The sequence below is a fragment of the Phaenicophaeus curvirostris genome, chromosome 1 (genome assembly GCF_032191515.1).
Source record: "Phaenicophaeus curvirostris isolate KB17595 chromosome 1, BPBGC_Pcur_1.0, whole genome shotgun sequence".
In the NCBI taxonomy this organism is placed as follows: domain Eukaryota; kingdom Metazoa; phylum Chordata; class Aves; order Cuculiformes; family Cuculidae; genus Phaenicophaeus; species Phaenicophaeus curvirostris.
The window spans coordinates 140,909,773-140,926,104 of record NC_091392.1 but is presented as its reverse complement, the minus strand read 5'-3'; the positions used below and the strand labels follow the sequence as shown (position 1 = coordinate 140,926,104).

Below are 16,332 nucleotides of genomic sequence, written 5' to 3'. Positions count from 1 at the left end.
AGTCTAATGTCTGAATGTGGCTGAATTGCAATGTGTAACTGCTCTCTTCAAGACTATCTAAATTCAGAAGAATTCTCTGAATTTTCTGCTGCACTGAGAAAGAATTTGCTTTAAGTGCTGCACTGTAGCTGTTATTTTAGCTTTGCTGCTGTTTTAGGTTTGCTGCTGGGTTTTGCCTTCCATTAAATGCTTTTTTTTTTTTGTAACTGCCAAGAAGAAACTTGCAGATTTTCACAAGTTGAATGTTATTGCAATTTTTACTGATACTTTTTTTCAGGCACTTGTATTTTAGTTATCCCTGTCCTCACTGACACTTGCAGTGACTTCCACTTCAACTCAATCTGAATTTTCCTCCTTCAGCTTGTTGGTTAACTTTGGAAAAACAGATCTAAGCAGATCTAAACTACCTGGTTTTCATTTGTTCCTTGCCAGCCCCCTGTCCCCTTCCCCCCATTTGTGTTTTTACACTTTTTATTTCAGACTACACAGGATGCTTATCATGTAATTTTGACTTTGTGTGAGATAATAGGTAATACAATATCTGCTTCCTTGGAAGAGCCCTGTAATTTGTTTACTACATCACTAATTTTCTTTGCAGTGACTTCTGCTCTATTCTGTGCTTTCTTCTGATGATATAAAGTGACAAGGTAGCACAAGCAGTCTAAAGTATTTCTTTTGCAAAATATATACTTCTAATGTACGGACTTCAATTTTCAGTTGGATGCCAGGGCAAGATTCAGAGGAAGGAAGGGATACTGAAGTCCTTGTGAAGAGACCCAGCTGTGGGAAATCAGGGTTCATCGGCACTTTAAGCAGAACAGACTAAAGTAAGATGATTGTATGCACTGCATCCTATCCTGCGGTATTTACATGGAAGGTATCTACTCCTTACTATTCTGAAAGATTGACCTGGATGTGCATTTAAATGTTAAAATAAGGCAAGGATAAAACTGGAAGTTCTGGCCGAAATGATACTTGTCACGCACTTGCAATAAAATATGTGAAATCCAGAATAAGCTGTAGACGTTATTATTCTGTTTTGAATTGAAGTTATTTTCTGTGGTTTTACTAATTCGAATCGTTTTATTGTTACAAATACTACAAGGTATAGAACTGGGTGTTCACTCAACTGGCATCCCTAGGGACACCCCAGGGCAGAGCTGTTTACAGAGATGAATTGACCAAGGTTGTGAAATGTATATACAAGCTGCTTCCTTCCCTGTGAGTTTGTTACCTGATAAACCTGCATCAATAGGTAGGAGTGGCAATGTTTGCAGTGCCGCATACGCAAGGATGCCGTCTCTTTCCTCTTGCTACAGATTCCTTTTAATATGATGGTCAATCCACACAATCTAGTCTTGTTGAACAACTAGGTTAAGATTTGATTACTCTAAATTAAGCATGTCTGATTTATCTTTCTGTCTTCTCATTGTATCATTGCAGGAGAACTATAGCATTATTCTACTCAATGACCTGAAAGCTGTATGCCAGGAGGTAGCTAATTAGTAGTCTTTGGATGAGGGAGGAGAGGGTTCCTCAGACCAACAATTATGGAGACCGTGGCTGTTATTACTGTGTTTTGGGAGTATTTAGAACAATATTTAACTTCCTCTGAGATGACCCTGGGTGGTCCTTCTGCATTGTTTTCCAAGCAAGTCTATAAGTACTAATCCAAACATAGGGACAAACAAGGGATGGATCTGGACTTTGTTGCGTTCATAGGAAGTAGTGTTCCACAAATTTACTTCGTGAGCATTTTTCTTCTTTTTACTTTGTTGCTTCTTTCTGAATTCTTTGGTGCACGTGAGTGTAAAATGTTCAAATTGCCATTCATTCATTTAAATTTTAAGTAATTTCTGCTAGGTACTTACTAAAAATTCTAAAGGAAGAGCAACTTTTTTTTGTGCTTAATCAAATTTTATGTAATTTCATAAGTTACAAAACAGCTGCAGTGAAAAAAGCAAAGAAATTAATAGATGGAAATGTTTTGCTTTCCTTTGGTCAAGGATGACTGCAGCAGGTCTGTGCAGTATGATAGTGTTCTTGAGACATGGATAACATCTGTGGGTTAGTCCCTCTTGCCCCACCCTGGTAAGGAAGCAAGATTTATGGGGGTAACAAGCACTAAATAGTGCTTTAACTGTGGCTGCAGTCGATGTTTGCTGGTTCTGTTTAAGAACTTGTTTTTGAAGGATATTTCTTTTTCCTTCCTTCGGCATCTCTACCTCCTTCCCTGCATTTTGAAGCCTTTAAGAAATAAATGGTAGTGCAACTCTTGCACATTGAAACTGAAATAACTTCAGACAAGCTGATTAGAAACAAGATTAGGAAATACTGAGAGGAGAGAGTCACAGTAGATTGTTTTCTTGGCTAAAGCTTATAGCCACGTGGCTGATTTATATTCAGTCAGAAGACACGCATGCAACACTTAATGTTTGTAAAATTGATTACTTCATTGAATGAGTGTGTGTTATTTAATTCCACCTCTCTTAAGCAACTACTCTGGGATCAGGCAAAGTATGCTTATGTTCCTTGTATGTGCAGGGTTTTATTTTTGCAACCATAACTCAACACTAATTTCACATATTCATGTTCTCTTGATTATGTGAAAGCTAGTTCATTTGCTGAAGTGCCATAAACATACTTTGTTTTCCGCAACCTAGTTATCGTATTGTCTCTTTAGGTATACTAAAATGCTAAATTGATGTGATGTCTGTAAGAGTGTTCTTAACTTAGCTCTCTAATTTCAGGGTATTACTCTCAAGACTTCTCCATCGGGGGAGGAGGGGGGGAATTTAGAAGGGAGTAAAAATAAATTTAAAGCCATTTGGCAGGTAATTAAATGCCAGTTAGAGAGACAAGTGGAACTGGCATGTGCTTTTGGTAGTCGGGGACTCTTCCAGGGCTTTCCTGCCACACAGCACTATATGCTTGATGCTTCAGATGATCCGTCCCTTTCTCAGCTGTAATCACTGACCCTCACCTCATGATGCTGCAGCAACACCTTTTGGAAAGGAAGAGGCAGATAACAGACCATAGATATTGTAATTAAAGTTAATTTAGTGATTGGATTGATCCAGTGGAGTAGAGATCAAGTGTTAAAATTAAATGCATTGTTTGCTGTGGACATTCAAAGATTTAATAACAGGATACATGTATTATTTGATCCAATAGAATTTTATCATCCAAACTTCCTAATGGTTCACTAGTATAAAAATGCATATTATATGTATCTAAATACTCACTTGATCGAGAGACTCATTGCTATACAATATTGGAATTGAACATAATATTATCTCTAAATATGGCTAATTATATAATTGCCCTCAAACTTTGAGTACTGTCCTGGTTGAGAGCTATTAATGTTTCTTGTGTGAAAAATAATTTGTTTCATTAACGGAAAGTGTTAAGTACACGATTCCAGCTTTTTTCGTAATACACAAAACGTTTTTATTTGAAGGTATTGATATTTTTAAGTCTCATGCCTTGTGCTACACTACTGACTTTTATTAAAGCATACCTATTTCTAATCTGTGGTAGATTTTGCAGGAATGAAAGTTTAACCTATTTTAATCTGTGAAATTGGACTCCTGAGGACAAAAGGTTGAAATTATGCCAAAAAGCTTTCACTGCTTTTGGAATCGATAAAATATGCAGTCCTAATAATTTGTATCAAATAAGGAAAGGACACAGGTTGCAAAAATCTTTCACTGCTACTCTGATTTCTCCCATTTGTTTTACGTGGTGGCAGAGTCCAAGGGTGCTGAATGCTTTGGAGATTCGCGTTGCAGACGGTGGCTCACCAGTGTTGGAACCTGTTTGTGTTGTGACTACATCTCGTTTTATTAATTAAAGAGTTCTCTCTGTGGTCCCGTCCTGCAAAGATGTTTTTATTTACGTAGCTGTAAACATATATCGCAGAACTACTCACGTGTTTGTTATGGTAAATGATCAGCTGTAATAATTTACTGTTGTTAACTACGTTCTTTCAAGTTAGTATGAAGTGATAAGCCCTTTATTTTAGAAGAAACTGTTTAGTGAAGGCCTATGTGTACATACATTGAAAGAGGAGAGAGAGGAGTTGGCGTTTAACAAGTAGGCATGCATCTATTATTTAAGTTATGGCTCTTAAAAGCAAAGACAAAGCAGCTTTTTTAAAAAATCTTGAGAGATTTTCTGCTTCCAGAAAGTGTGCATTTGTATTACAAAGAGCTTCACTATTCACTGGTTAGCATAAGAAATTCATTGTGTAGTCTCTCTTCACTTTTATGTTTCTGGGGAGTAGCAGGTTGGATGATAGCCTGTTTTTCAAAGCAAATATTTTAAATAATATTATCATTTCAGTGGAAGTCCAGAACAAACTAAACTGACACTGTCTGCTCAGAGGAGGAGTGCTAAGTGAAATCATCTTCTAAAAACACAGCCAGAGAATACAGGTGGTAGGCAGTATCTGTTGTTTAAGCCTGTGGTTGGGAAACTTAGAAATACAGAACTGTAGCAGCTTTGTTGACATGAGGAATTTCACAAGTGCTGCTTTAGCACTAGATATGTGGTCATTTTTAGAATATGTGTATTTATTCTAAATATGCATCTCATTGTCTAAAAGGTGACAATTTATTTTCCATCATAAACTGTAGGTGACAGAATAGTAACCAGAAAATTTAAGATCCTTTCTCCTTTCTCTTTTTTCCAAATGTGCATGCTGAATTATGTGTCTCTGTCATGGGTTTTTTTGCAGATATCCTTAGAAAATTATTAACCAGTTATTTCTGTAAGTGGTACCTGTCACAGTGACTTGGTTGACCCTCTGTGGGAAGAAACCTTTGTAAACAGAGAACAGCTTGTTGAAGGGGACTATGCTTTATTTTCAGGATTTACAGTAGGATGATTAATGAGGTCCTTAAAGACAGAGAGGGCAAAAAGCAACATTAGCATTTTAATAGCTGCTTAATAATGTCAGTAGCAGGCGAAATATTTCAAGTAACGCTATATTTTAGCAGCTAAACATTGAATATATTTTCTTTGTTTGTCCTGATGAAAGCTTTCACGTGCCATATTTTTTCCTTGCATGTAGGTATGAATGGGTGGCAGTGAAATGGAAGGGAATAAATTCTTAAAGTTTTTTACTAACAGAGAAAATGGTACAAATGAGTCTCCCTGAATTAGGACAAGATATCCAAAACTATTTTTGCAGTATTGCTACAATGTTTTAAAAGGAACTAGGGAAAAAACAATGAATATAGACATTGTCTTGTAGTTCATAAGTTTCAATGATAAACTGTGCTACTGTGAAATTGTATTGTGTTGTCCCTCATTATCATGAAGGATGAGCGATATAGAACTTCTCTGTCATTTTTAAGGTTTTTTGGTGGATAAAGTTTTGAAGCCTTTTCGATACATAGGTTATGGCAGGCTAATATTTGTTAGGTATCGCTTGTCTCAGGCTTTTGATTCTGTATCAGCCATACCTCTCTACTGGCTCTACAGCAGGATGGTTTCTGGAAATCTGGGTAAGATCTGTTAGAGGTCATTGGATCACTGGCATACCGAGAAAGATGAGGGTAAATGGAAACAGATTATCAGTTGCCTAAAATTTTGCGTTGCTCAGTATAAAGACAGAGACTCCATAAAGCCCTGTACCAGCTCAGACTGGGTATCCAGTGAAGTGTCCCTTTCTTCTTTCTTTGTATTAGCAGTTAGCTGTATAAGCAGTTTAACACCTTTCATCTAGTCTGACTTCCTGTGAAGGTTAAGTTTTTATGCTAGAGAAAGGCATCGACTCTTGAAAAAGGCATAAAATGTAACCTATGTCTTCTTTCAATAGCTAGTAATCTGTGTTAAAAGTGCATGTCTGTCTTGTGGTTAGAATTTGATTTCAGCTTCCACTTACTGGAAGAGGGAAGGGGATGGCTCAGTTCCCTGTCTATTATGACCCTGATGCCTTTTTGGGAGTCAATAGTTTTCCTGTCAGCTTTTTTCTCAGTGTTCAAGTATGGCTTTGTGTTCTTTTCCCGAAAGTACAACCTGGGTTTTGGCTGAAAAAAAGAAAAAGGTTTTGAAGACTATGCTGTATCAGCTGTTCTAGAACTCTTACCTGATAGACCAGTTTTTTTTTTTCACTGTAGTGTCAGCTTTTGTGTTGTTCACAAATGTTATGAGCAGTGAGTTTATAAATGCTTCTACAGTTTTAAGGAAAAATGTTGAATAGTCTTAAATCTGGTAATGGTCCCAGGGTACCTTTCTAACTACCTCTGCTCAGATAAAACAATTAGTGTTTGACAATGAATGCTTGAGGCTTGTTACTTAGGTTTTCTTAATCAAAACAATCTATAAATGTACAAAAAGGTGAGGTAAATGAAAAACCTACCTACCCTATCCATTCCTTCTCTGCCACCTTTTCTCTTACTTTGCTTTGGGTAGCTCTTGACTGTTCTGCCTATAAATAACGTGGCAATTCTCCATGTCCTCCTTCCATGCTGGTGAAACATAAGTGTCCTTCTGGTCTTTTGGGTTTTAGTGCTGTTTCGATTTACTGATCGTAAGTGAACATCAGTAGGAAACACTGTTCTTTTAGGATCCTTGGAGAGTTGTCCAAGCCTGTGGGTTTTCTGTGGGGTTTTTTTTTTTTGTTTTCCTTTTTTTTTTTTTTAAAAGGTCATATTTTGGTTGATGGCGATTAAAATTGGCATCAGCTACAAAGAAACTACAATGTTTTGTGCTTCTTAACCCTGTTGAACATGCTACTCAAACTGAAGGGTGCTAGTGACAGTGTCTATTTGCTTTCTGACCTGTTCTGGCTAAGTATATTCAATATTTTTATAAGAGGATGGCTTTAAGCTTGTGTGGTATGCAGAGAAACTTCTATTTCCTGTCTACATTTTGCTTAAAAAAGTGATGCGGTTCATTAGCTTTGTGATAAACTATGACCAAAGGTAGATGATGTAAATCACGTTTGACTAAGCGTTGAATGTAGGCTCTCCTCTGTAAGTTCCATCTGATTTTGAAACGGAAGTGATTGGATCAGTCCTGTCAAACAGATAAAAATGGATTTTCACAACTGATGATTGGAAAGAAAAACGAAAAATTCAAGCTGCGTCTCCTGGCTTCTCCATCCAAATTTGGATCATATCAAGGACTTGAGCTGGCAGCTTTCCAGCGTCGGGAAACTGCAACAGGCAAATTGGAATTCTTACACTAGAGTGGTGTTGGGGCTGACTCAGCTGGTACTTGGCAGCCATCCTCTGCACACCATGCACAATTGGCTGGAGGCCTTCAGACAAGTGTGTCTTTGTGCGTCTCACTAATTCCCCCTTTCAGGCCATTTCCTGCGTGCAGGATCCCCTCGCGAACCTCCTGGGCGTTCCCACAAGTCATGCTCGTGAGTAACTCATATTCCTCTTGGCATTTATGCACTGTGTAAAAATAAGAGAAGGAGCCGGAGCTGGACTGTGACATCTTCTGACGTTCTTTCAAAGTACACTTGACACCGAGCAAATTAATTCTATCAGTGGCAGCAGCGTGGTGGAGAAAGTGGTAGAGAAAGCAAGCTCAGACCTTATTGCTCTCTACAGCTACCTGAAAGGAGGTTGTGGAGAGGAGGGAGCTGGGCTCTTCTCCCAAGTAACAGGGGACAGGACAAGAGAGAATGGCCTCAAGCTCTGCCAGGGGGGTTCAGGCTGGACATCAGAAAAAAGTATTTCATGGAAAGGGTCATTGGGCAGGGGAACAGGCTGCCCAGGGAGGTGGTTGAGTCACCTTCCCTGGAGGTGTTTAAAATACGGGTGGATAAGGTGCTGACGGGTACAGTTTAGTGATTAATAGGAATGGTTGGACTCGATGAACCTGTGGGTCTTTTCCAACCTGGTGATTCTGAGACTCCAGCTACGCAGCAGGCTCAACAGATGTAGCTGGTGGAACCTCTATTGAGCCACCTAGAATATGGACAGTGAGTAGGGATGAATGGAGGAACCGTACTGGTGTATCGAGCAGAAAAGAAAAAAAAAAATCCTTCCCGTACCTGAAGGGGCTGCAGGAAAGCTGGGGAGAGACTGTTCACAAAGGCTTGTGGCGGTAGGACTAGGGGCAACGGGGATAGACTGGAAGGGATAGGAGGGAGGGGGAGCGGTTTTAAGCTGGAAGAGGGGAGGTTTAGACGAGATACCGAGCAGAAACGTTTCCCGGTGCGGCGTGCGCGGTGGCGGCGCCGCCGGCTCCCCGCGGGCCCCGCGCAGGGCGGTGCCTCCCGCCGTGGGAGGGGCGGCGCCGGGGGGCCGCGGGGTCCCTGGCGGCCCGAGGCGGGCTGGGGAGCCGCGGGAGCCGGTGCCGGGGTGCGGTAAGCAGCGCGGCGATTTGGGGAGGGGGGGGAGGAGGGGGCGGTGCAGCGGGGCGATCTTGAAGGTCTCTTCCCGCCCCGAGGCGGGGGAGAGGAGCGGCGGGTCTCGCACCGGGCGCGGCGGTGGGTGCTTCGCCGCGGCCCCCCCCCCCCCATGGTGTCGCGGTTTCTGTCCCCGCGTCCCGGGGCTGCCGAGGGGTGCCGAGCCGATCGGGACCTTTAAACAGCTCTGTGTGGGGAGCAGAGGCGAGGGAGACCTCAAAAAGAAGAAAGAAAGAAAAAAAAAAAAGGGTGGATGATGTTGCTTTTAATCTGTTATTTAAGCGAGTGCTCGAAAGCTCCTGTGCGTTCCTGTTTATGGGTATTTTTATGAATCACAGAATCGCCAGGTTGGAAAAGACCCCCAGGGTCATCGAGTCCAACCATTCCCATCAGTCGCTAAACCCCATCCCTCAGCACCTCATCCACCCATCAAATAAACACCTTAAGGGATGGGGATTCAACCACCTCCCTGGGCAGCCTCTGCCAGTGCCCAATGACCTTTTCTGTGAAATTTTTTTTTCCTGATGTCCAGCCTGAACCTCTCCTGACGGAGCTTGAGGCCATTCCCTCTTGTCCTGTCCCCTGTCACTTGGGAGAAGAGGCCAGCACCCTCCTCTCCACAACCTTCTTTCAGGTAGTTATAGAGAGCAACGAGGTCTCCCCTCAGCCTCCTCTTCTCCGGGGGGGGGGAGATCTGTGCCTTTTGCTGCTAGCGCAGATGCTGTTTTTATGGCCCTGTGCCATGGTGTGGGTTTGCAGAACAGCGGGCCCTGCATCCCTGAGATATTCCCGACCTGCAACATTTGGTGTTGCCGTGGTGGGATGACCCGAAGATGAGGTGGGACTGGGTAGCCATACCCCCTCCACACCTGCACGCTCTGATGCTCAGAAAGAGTCATGCAAACGCTTGTGTGTGTGCAGGTGGGATTTTTCCCTTCAGGCTTTGCTAGTCGGAGCTCAAAAAAGTGAGTATCAGAGGGTGCGTTTGTGATCCTTGTCTGATGACATGTGGTGTGCCCATGCTCTTCGTGAGCTCTGCTTATGTTACCATTGTTTGGGGGACAGGACTTGAAGAGCAGCGCATAGTGAGCAGAGTGCCCTGTGGAAAGCGATAGGACATTTAAGAACATTTAATCTCCCTTAATTTATTCTATACTGACTTTTACAATTCCTTTCCCATGTAGAGGATCCTTAAAAGGAAACAGACTGTATGTTTAGTTTGGTGCGTCTTTCTGATTTTCGCCCATTTGTTAAGCTAGAATGTGGTTGTGAAATATAGTAGAAATGTCTTTCCAGTACTGATGCACCATCATCTGTTTCACGTGGCTTTGATGAAGCAGTCTAAGGACGAAGTTGTATCTTTGTCCCAGTGACATGTTTCCCCCCCGGCTTGATCAGTCAGTATGTGCCGGTCAACGCTCAGCAGGAGCTGCTTGTGCTGTGTGGATGGTAGCGGGGTTCTCTGCTATCAATCAAGTGCTCTGCCTTCATGGGAGCTCTCTATCTGCAGGCCAATATCATCCTTTCTGCAGAAGGTCTGTAATACTGAGCTTCTCTACGATAGCAGAAGAGAGCTAGCAGGGAAGGTTTTGCTGTGTTACTCCTTAAGCAACAGAAGGCATCGAGTGCACCCTTAGCAAGTTTGCAGACGACACTAAGCTGGGTGGAAGTGTTGATCTGCTGGAGGGTAGGGAGGCTCTGCAAAGGGACCTGAACAGGCTGGACCAGTGGGCTGAGTCCAGTGGGATGAGGTTTAACAAGGCCAAATGCCGGGTCCTACACTTGGGGCACAACAACCCTGTGCAGTGCTACAGACTAGGAGAAGTCTGTCTAGAAAGCTGCCTGGAGGAGAGGGACCTGGGGTTGTTGTTTGACAGCCGACTGAACATGACCATCAGTGTGCCCAGGTGGCCAAGAAGGCCAATGGCATCTTGGCTTGTATCAGAAACGGCGTGACCAGCAGGTCCAGGGAGGTTATCTTCCCTCTGTACTCGGCACTGGTGAGACCGCTCCTCGAATCCTGTGTTCAGTTCTGGGCCCCTCACCACAAGAAGGACGTTGAGGCTCTGGAGCGAGTCCAGAGAAGAGCAACAAAGCTGGTGAGGGGGCTGGAGAGCAGGTCTTACGAGGAACGGCTGAGAGAGCTGGGGTTGTTTAGCCTGGAGAAGAGGAGGCTGAGGGGTGACCTCATTGCTCTCTATAACTATTTGAAAGGAGGTTGTAGAGAGGAGGGTGCTGGCCTCTTCTCCCAAGTGACAGGGGACAGGACAAGAGGGAATGGCCTCAAGCTCCGCCAGGGGAGATTTAGGCTTGACATTAGGAAAAAAATTTTCACAGAAAGGGTCATTGGGCACTGGAACAGGCTGCCCAGGCAGGTGGTTGAGTCACCTTCCCTGGAGGTGTTTAAGGCACGGGTGGATGAGGTGCTGGGGGGCATGGTTTAGTGTTTGATAGGAATGGTTGGACTTGATGATCCGGTGGGTCTCTTCCAACCTGGTTATTCTATGATTCTATGAAGGAGAGGCTCTCTTCTGTGTTTGTATGCCTTCAAACTCTAGCGCAAGGGAGATGAGCTAGTAGAACCCTGTTGTCCTGGAAACAAGATTATTTGTTTCTCCTTAAGGGAACCACTGTTTGCTAATGATTGTTTTTGGTTTGGGTTTTTGTTTTTTTCAGAACCTCTTAATTTAAAAACTTACTAAGCATTTTCCTGCTTCTGAAGGATTTAGTTGTGGGCTACCTTGCTTCAGGGAACTTGGAGGGCTCTCACAGGGAATACGATATCTTGCCATTTTTTTCACAAGCCTCTGACTCTCAATGCAAACGTTAGGTGGGAGCAATGGGGGACGGGAGGGACACACCCACCCACACAGGTTTTTTTGGCAAGAATTTGAAATTCAATGTTCTTAAATTTAGAAGTTTGGCTCCTTTCAAACGTTGAGGTAGATGTGGCCTCCTTTATTCACTGCTTTCTGCTGGCAGTACCAAGTTGTCAGCAAATCACGATTTTAGTGCTGTTTTCAACTATCTGTATCTAGGCTTTATGCTTTTTTTTCTTGATATGTGACAATTATTTAATTTGGTTATTTAATTTGGTTTTAATTACCTAAATTTAACTTAATCTATAGTGGGTGGTAGCTTGCAGGGACCCATGGAGAAGCAAAGAACCTTGCCAAAGTGTGACAAAGGAGCCGCCTGATCTTCAGAGGGTGTTTGGCTCACTTACTGAAGACAGTGATCGCACCTCTGCAGAAACTTAGTTACTTCTGTCTTGCCTGCTGTCACCTGAGACAGAAGGCTACACCCCTACTAGAGTAGTAGAATTTTCTGTCTTAAGGCTTCGGATATATTGAGGATTGTATATCCTCAGCCATCTGTTAGACCTGTTCAAGTCCAGTCTGGTTGCACAGATGCTGTATTAAATGGAAGAAGTTCTCCCTGTGGATCGAAGTGGCTGCTAGTTGAAATGTCTGCTGTGTTTCCAAAATGTTGTGGGCTCCTTAATCTTTGTATTCTTGTACTGCAACTAAAAGGAAAACAAGAATGCCAAGGGCCCCCTTTTGATTGTTTCCTTGTTAAGAGTTCATTCAGGCTTCTGACATGTGCTTTGTTACATCAAACTTTGATTACTTCTTTGCTGGTACACCTTTACATTATAAGAATACTCTTTGTAAAGTGACCCCCTTTGTAGATGATTGTGTTGTGAAAACTTCTTTATTTCCTCCCTGGAGGTGGAGAGCAATTGCCTTGCTCAGAAAGAGGCTTGAAACCTCTACCCGTTGTCCTTGAAGGGAGATAGGAGATCAAATAACACTGGCAGCATAGCTCAGGGCTCTGTCTCATGTGCTCTTTGCTCCTGCTCGTTACTTCCCTTCCTGCTTCTTTTCTGACAAACTGAATTTCCTCCCTATTGTTGGATTATCTACCTAAATCTCAAACAGACATCCTCTGCAGAAATGTCGAAGATGTTGACCTTGGAAGAAGGCGGCTTTGGGGTGTATCTGCTTCATCCACATCCGTCAGGTAGATTGGCATAGCCTCAGATGTGTTTAAATCACACCTATTGCTGCTTAACCTAAGAGAATAAGCTCTTTACTGTAGGCAAAGTTGATTCTTCTGACTTTCAGATAGAAGGAGGATTTTCCCTTTCTTGCTTCACAGCCACTGCTGCTTTCCTTCCTTTGCTTCCCAAGTTTAGTTCTCTCTAGTCGTCTGCTGGCTGTAAGGGAAGTGTTGCCAAAAATTGGTAGCATGTGAGACAAAACCAAAGAATGACCAGAGCGGAGCAGGTTGAGAATAAGAGTGTGGACCAAGTGAAGTGAGGAGGGTAAGAGGCATTTGTAAACTAAGGACGTGACTAAGAGGAGGGTGTGTGTCTTGGCTGCACATGGGAGTGGTAGGGTCATAGGCAGCTCCTGTGGTTTGTATGGCATGCAGTAAGGGAAGGGTGCACGAGATAATGGATGGTGAACTCCCTAGACTTCCGTGGCAGTTACTGCTGTGTTTTCCCTGTTTCAGACATTGGAATTAATGATGTTGCATCAGCCAGCACAGGTGGACATTGTGCTTTTGCTTCTGTCAGCCTGCTGAGCGAGCCAGACACTTTTTTGTCTCTCACGCAGGAAAGGGAGGTGCCAACGCTTCAGAAATATCTTAGCGCTTCTTGAAAACAATGTTTGAAAGCTGCAGTAAAGTGTTTTCACTCGGGAAAAAGGCTATCCCTGGCCATTTATACTTTCACCGAGTGTGAATTTCTCGAATTTATGACATTTTTACCAAACATGCAGTAAATAGGAAATAGGGAAATTGAAGGTATGTCCTATCTTGTCTAAAACCATCTTGATGAAATACAAGAGAGTAACACAGCTTTCCATCTAATTTCCAGGTGAGTTGAGATCTTGATGTTAGATGAAAGAGACTTTCTCTGCAGCTTATAAATCACAAATAAGGATTTCTCTGCAACCAAGGTTTGTGACTGTGTACACTAAAAGTACGCATTGCATACCGCGGTGAGATGGCGCTGTGACCTTGCATGAAATCAGCAAGACATATGGATAAAGGCATTGGCGTTCTTGAGCTGGTTTGTGTAGATCTGGTCCACTCAGGGCAGTATAACCCCTTTGATGTTCTTATAGTTCTCACAAAGGCCTGCATGTTGTTTGTGGTCTACTGCTCTGTCCTGCTAACAGAGAAGCCTGTTGTGTGAAAACTAATGCTTTCTAAATACAGCTCTGTTCTTCCAGTTTGTTGCAGGCAGAACAGATTTTGTGGAGGAGACAACTGGGCGAGGCAAGAGGGAGTAGCATGGAAGAAAAGGAGTTGGGGATGTAGAGGGGGAAAGTGAAGGGAAGTGAGCAGGGAGGATGAGAGAGTAGGTGGCCCATACAGGAAAGAGGAGATGGAGTGACAAAAAAAAGGCACCCAGTCTGTTTCTGATCTATGTTTCATAGTGTTTGCCAGTGTAGCACTTCAAAGCTGTAGTTTTCTGCAAAAAAAACGGAGCAGTTCTGGACCTGTAGCTCCAGCTGGGGTGTACTTGGGGAGAATGCAAAAGCAGGGGATGGGCTTTAGAGCTGGGCTTCCCTGGCAGGTGCATCATGAACCAAAGCATATGGGAAGCGAGCAGAGCTATGCTGCTCTGAATGAGAACCTGCAGACAAACGCCTGCTACAGGGTTTGCATGGTGCTATCTCCCATTGCTAGATGCTTTAAAGCAATTGGTGTTGGCTGCTCTCACAAGCATGGCTATTTTCCCCTTGCTGAAGATAATGACATGTTTTACCACTCATGTAAACTTTTATAAGAACAATTATTCTACCATGTGACGCATTCAAGTTTGCACATCTTTGTAAGCAGCACAGCTTGATTCCTTGGGGCAGTTTATAGCTAAGGTGCCCTTACAGCACTGTAGCAAACTGTATGGAATTCTACAAATTAAGTCAGCGCCTGTGAGTGCCTCAGCATATGCTCAGTTCCTCCCTTTTTTACAAGGCTAGGAAGTCCTGATTAACTCTGTGCTTGAATAGCTTCTTTACCTGGTGGTACCCTAATGTGTCAAGCAGTTTTCTGTAATCTCCTTCCAGCTGCAGAAGCACGTACAAGCAGAATGAACCATGCTTAGAATTTGATGCCTGCAACTTCCCCTTGCAGTGAGTAGGACAAGGTTCTAAGGCAGAAATTGCGGCTAACGGCAGAGGAACAGAGGATGCTAGATTTGCTGAGAATTTATCTTTCTGCTCATTTTCTGTTCTTAAATCTATTGTCCTGGGGAAAGTGCTGGGCTTACTGCTAGGGTTAGGCATTGGATCTTACTGTAATTCCAGTTTGTGTGTGTTTCAAGCCTTAACCCTTGGCAGTCTGAAGCTTGCATTCAGGCTTTTGAAGATTTTTTTTTTTTTTCCAAGAATTGTGCAGTCTTTGAGAGTTTGAATAAGATTTCAGAATTAAATTGCTTTGTATAAGGTGTATTAAAAATATTTGTTTGCTTGAAGTCCCTCTTGCTTTTTCCCCAACTCTTTTTCTACTTTTTCTCTGTAATGGCCTGTGTTAAGGAACTAGTTTTTCATAGTTTGCTAAGCCTCTAATTTTTCATAGTGCTCTTTTAAAAAACATCCTCTATGAATACAGTGTAATAGTTATTGATAGACCCTCTAAAGATTTTTTTCTTTTTATTTTTTTTTTCCTGTACCCACCTGGGTTTCTCTGTACATCATGCTGTGTTTTGTCTTGCTAGTAAGAGTTCTTTTAAACCTGTAGATACTTTTTACATTTACTAGGCTGGAAATTACTGCCTCCCACAGCAGGGCAAGTGGAATGAAATGCGTGCCTGCGCTTCAGCAACTTCAGTGCAAAGTTCAGCAGCTTAATTTAAACTGTTGGCTTGACATTTCTGAAGTGTGTTCACTTGATCTGGTCCATTGATTTTGCATGGGAGGCTGTAAACTTGAGCAGCAGCGTGGTAATCTTTTCAGTAACCACAGCTACTTGCCGAGCTCTGTGTGCCACTTTTCTGTTATATTTTTACCATAAAGCGATAAGTATTAGTGTGTTGTTAATTCTGTCCAGGTCCAGAAGTCTGTAGAGCATTTCTCAGGTACTTTGCGAGAATGGACATTATGTGCCTAAGAGAATTATATCATGAGAATTGTATCACTCCAATTTTTAAGGTTCACTTTTTTGAGTTCAGAATTGTACAGTATAACACAGATAAAGCAACAATTAATATGAGAACAGTAGATAATAATATAACTAGAAAAGTAGTGTATGTTTAGCCATGTTTAAAAGCTCGTGTCACAGCTGTAAACTAATGTGTGATGCTTAAAATTCCCTGTGGACTCATGAACTTGCTCTGCTGTCCAGTAGTATACTTGTAGAAACGTGGACGAACACAGTCCTTGAGGTTTTCTAGTGATCTTAACTATTTTTTATGTGTTGGTGGATCATCCGTTCTCATTTCTGGGATTGGGGGAAGTGTTTAGTGCTGTTGGTTCCGTGCTGAATGGAAGGTGATGCTGTGTTGTACTTAATACACAGGAGGGGCCTAATTTGGGGATGAACTGTGCAGTGAAGGGCATTGGTGAGAGTAACAGCTTTACTTGTTGCAGAAATTGGAAGCTGTATAGCTGTCCAAGCAGGGGATTGGAGGAGAATAAGGTTGCTTTCTAATTGAGAGCTGCATCCTTCCAGAGGCCTGGGACACAACCCTACCACTCCTACCAGTTCCTGTGTGGCGCAAGGCAAGTCTTTTAAAATTTTCCTTTTGCCATCGGTCAATACAATATTTCTCATGTTTTGGGTGCCCAATTTAAGGTCTAGTTTCAGTTTTACAGAACTGCTAACTTCTCCCAGCTATTTCTGCCTATATTATGTAAAAGACTGTATACTTCAAAAGTTGAAACATGAATGTCTTGAGATGGACACCCAAGCTAACTGATACTTAGTTCTTTCTGCTCAGGAAG

The 16,332-nt window shown here is 42.6% G+C and overlaps 1 protein-coding gene and 1 long non-coding RNA gene across 2 annotated transcripts in view; both read left to right on the top strand.

Moving 5' to 3' along the window:
- Positions 1-1,016, top strand: part of COA5 (cytochrome c oxidase assembly factor 5) — a 3,700-nt gene extending 2,684 nt beyond the window's left edge. Inside the window, exon 3 of the mRNA XM_069876566.1 lies at positions 718-1,016. Coding sequence (XP_069732667.1) covers positions 718-759 — 42 coding nt within the window. The 3' untranslated portion in view covers positions 760-1,016. The remainder of the gene's footprint in view (positions 1-717) is intronic.
- Positions 1,017-8,272: 7,256 nt separating this feature from the next.
- LOC138730935 (uncharacterized) lies at positions 8,273-16,106 on the top strand. Its single transcript, XR_011339121.1, has 3 exons — positions 8,273-8,332; positions 13,260-13,341; positions 15,979-16,106. It is a non-coding gene; the product is annotated as an uncharacterized lncRNA (long non-coding RNA).
- The last annotated feature ends 226 nt before the right edge of the window (positions 16,107-16,332 follow it).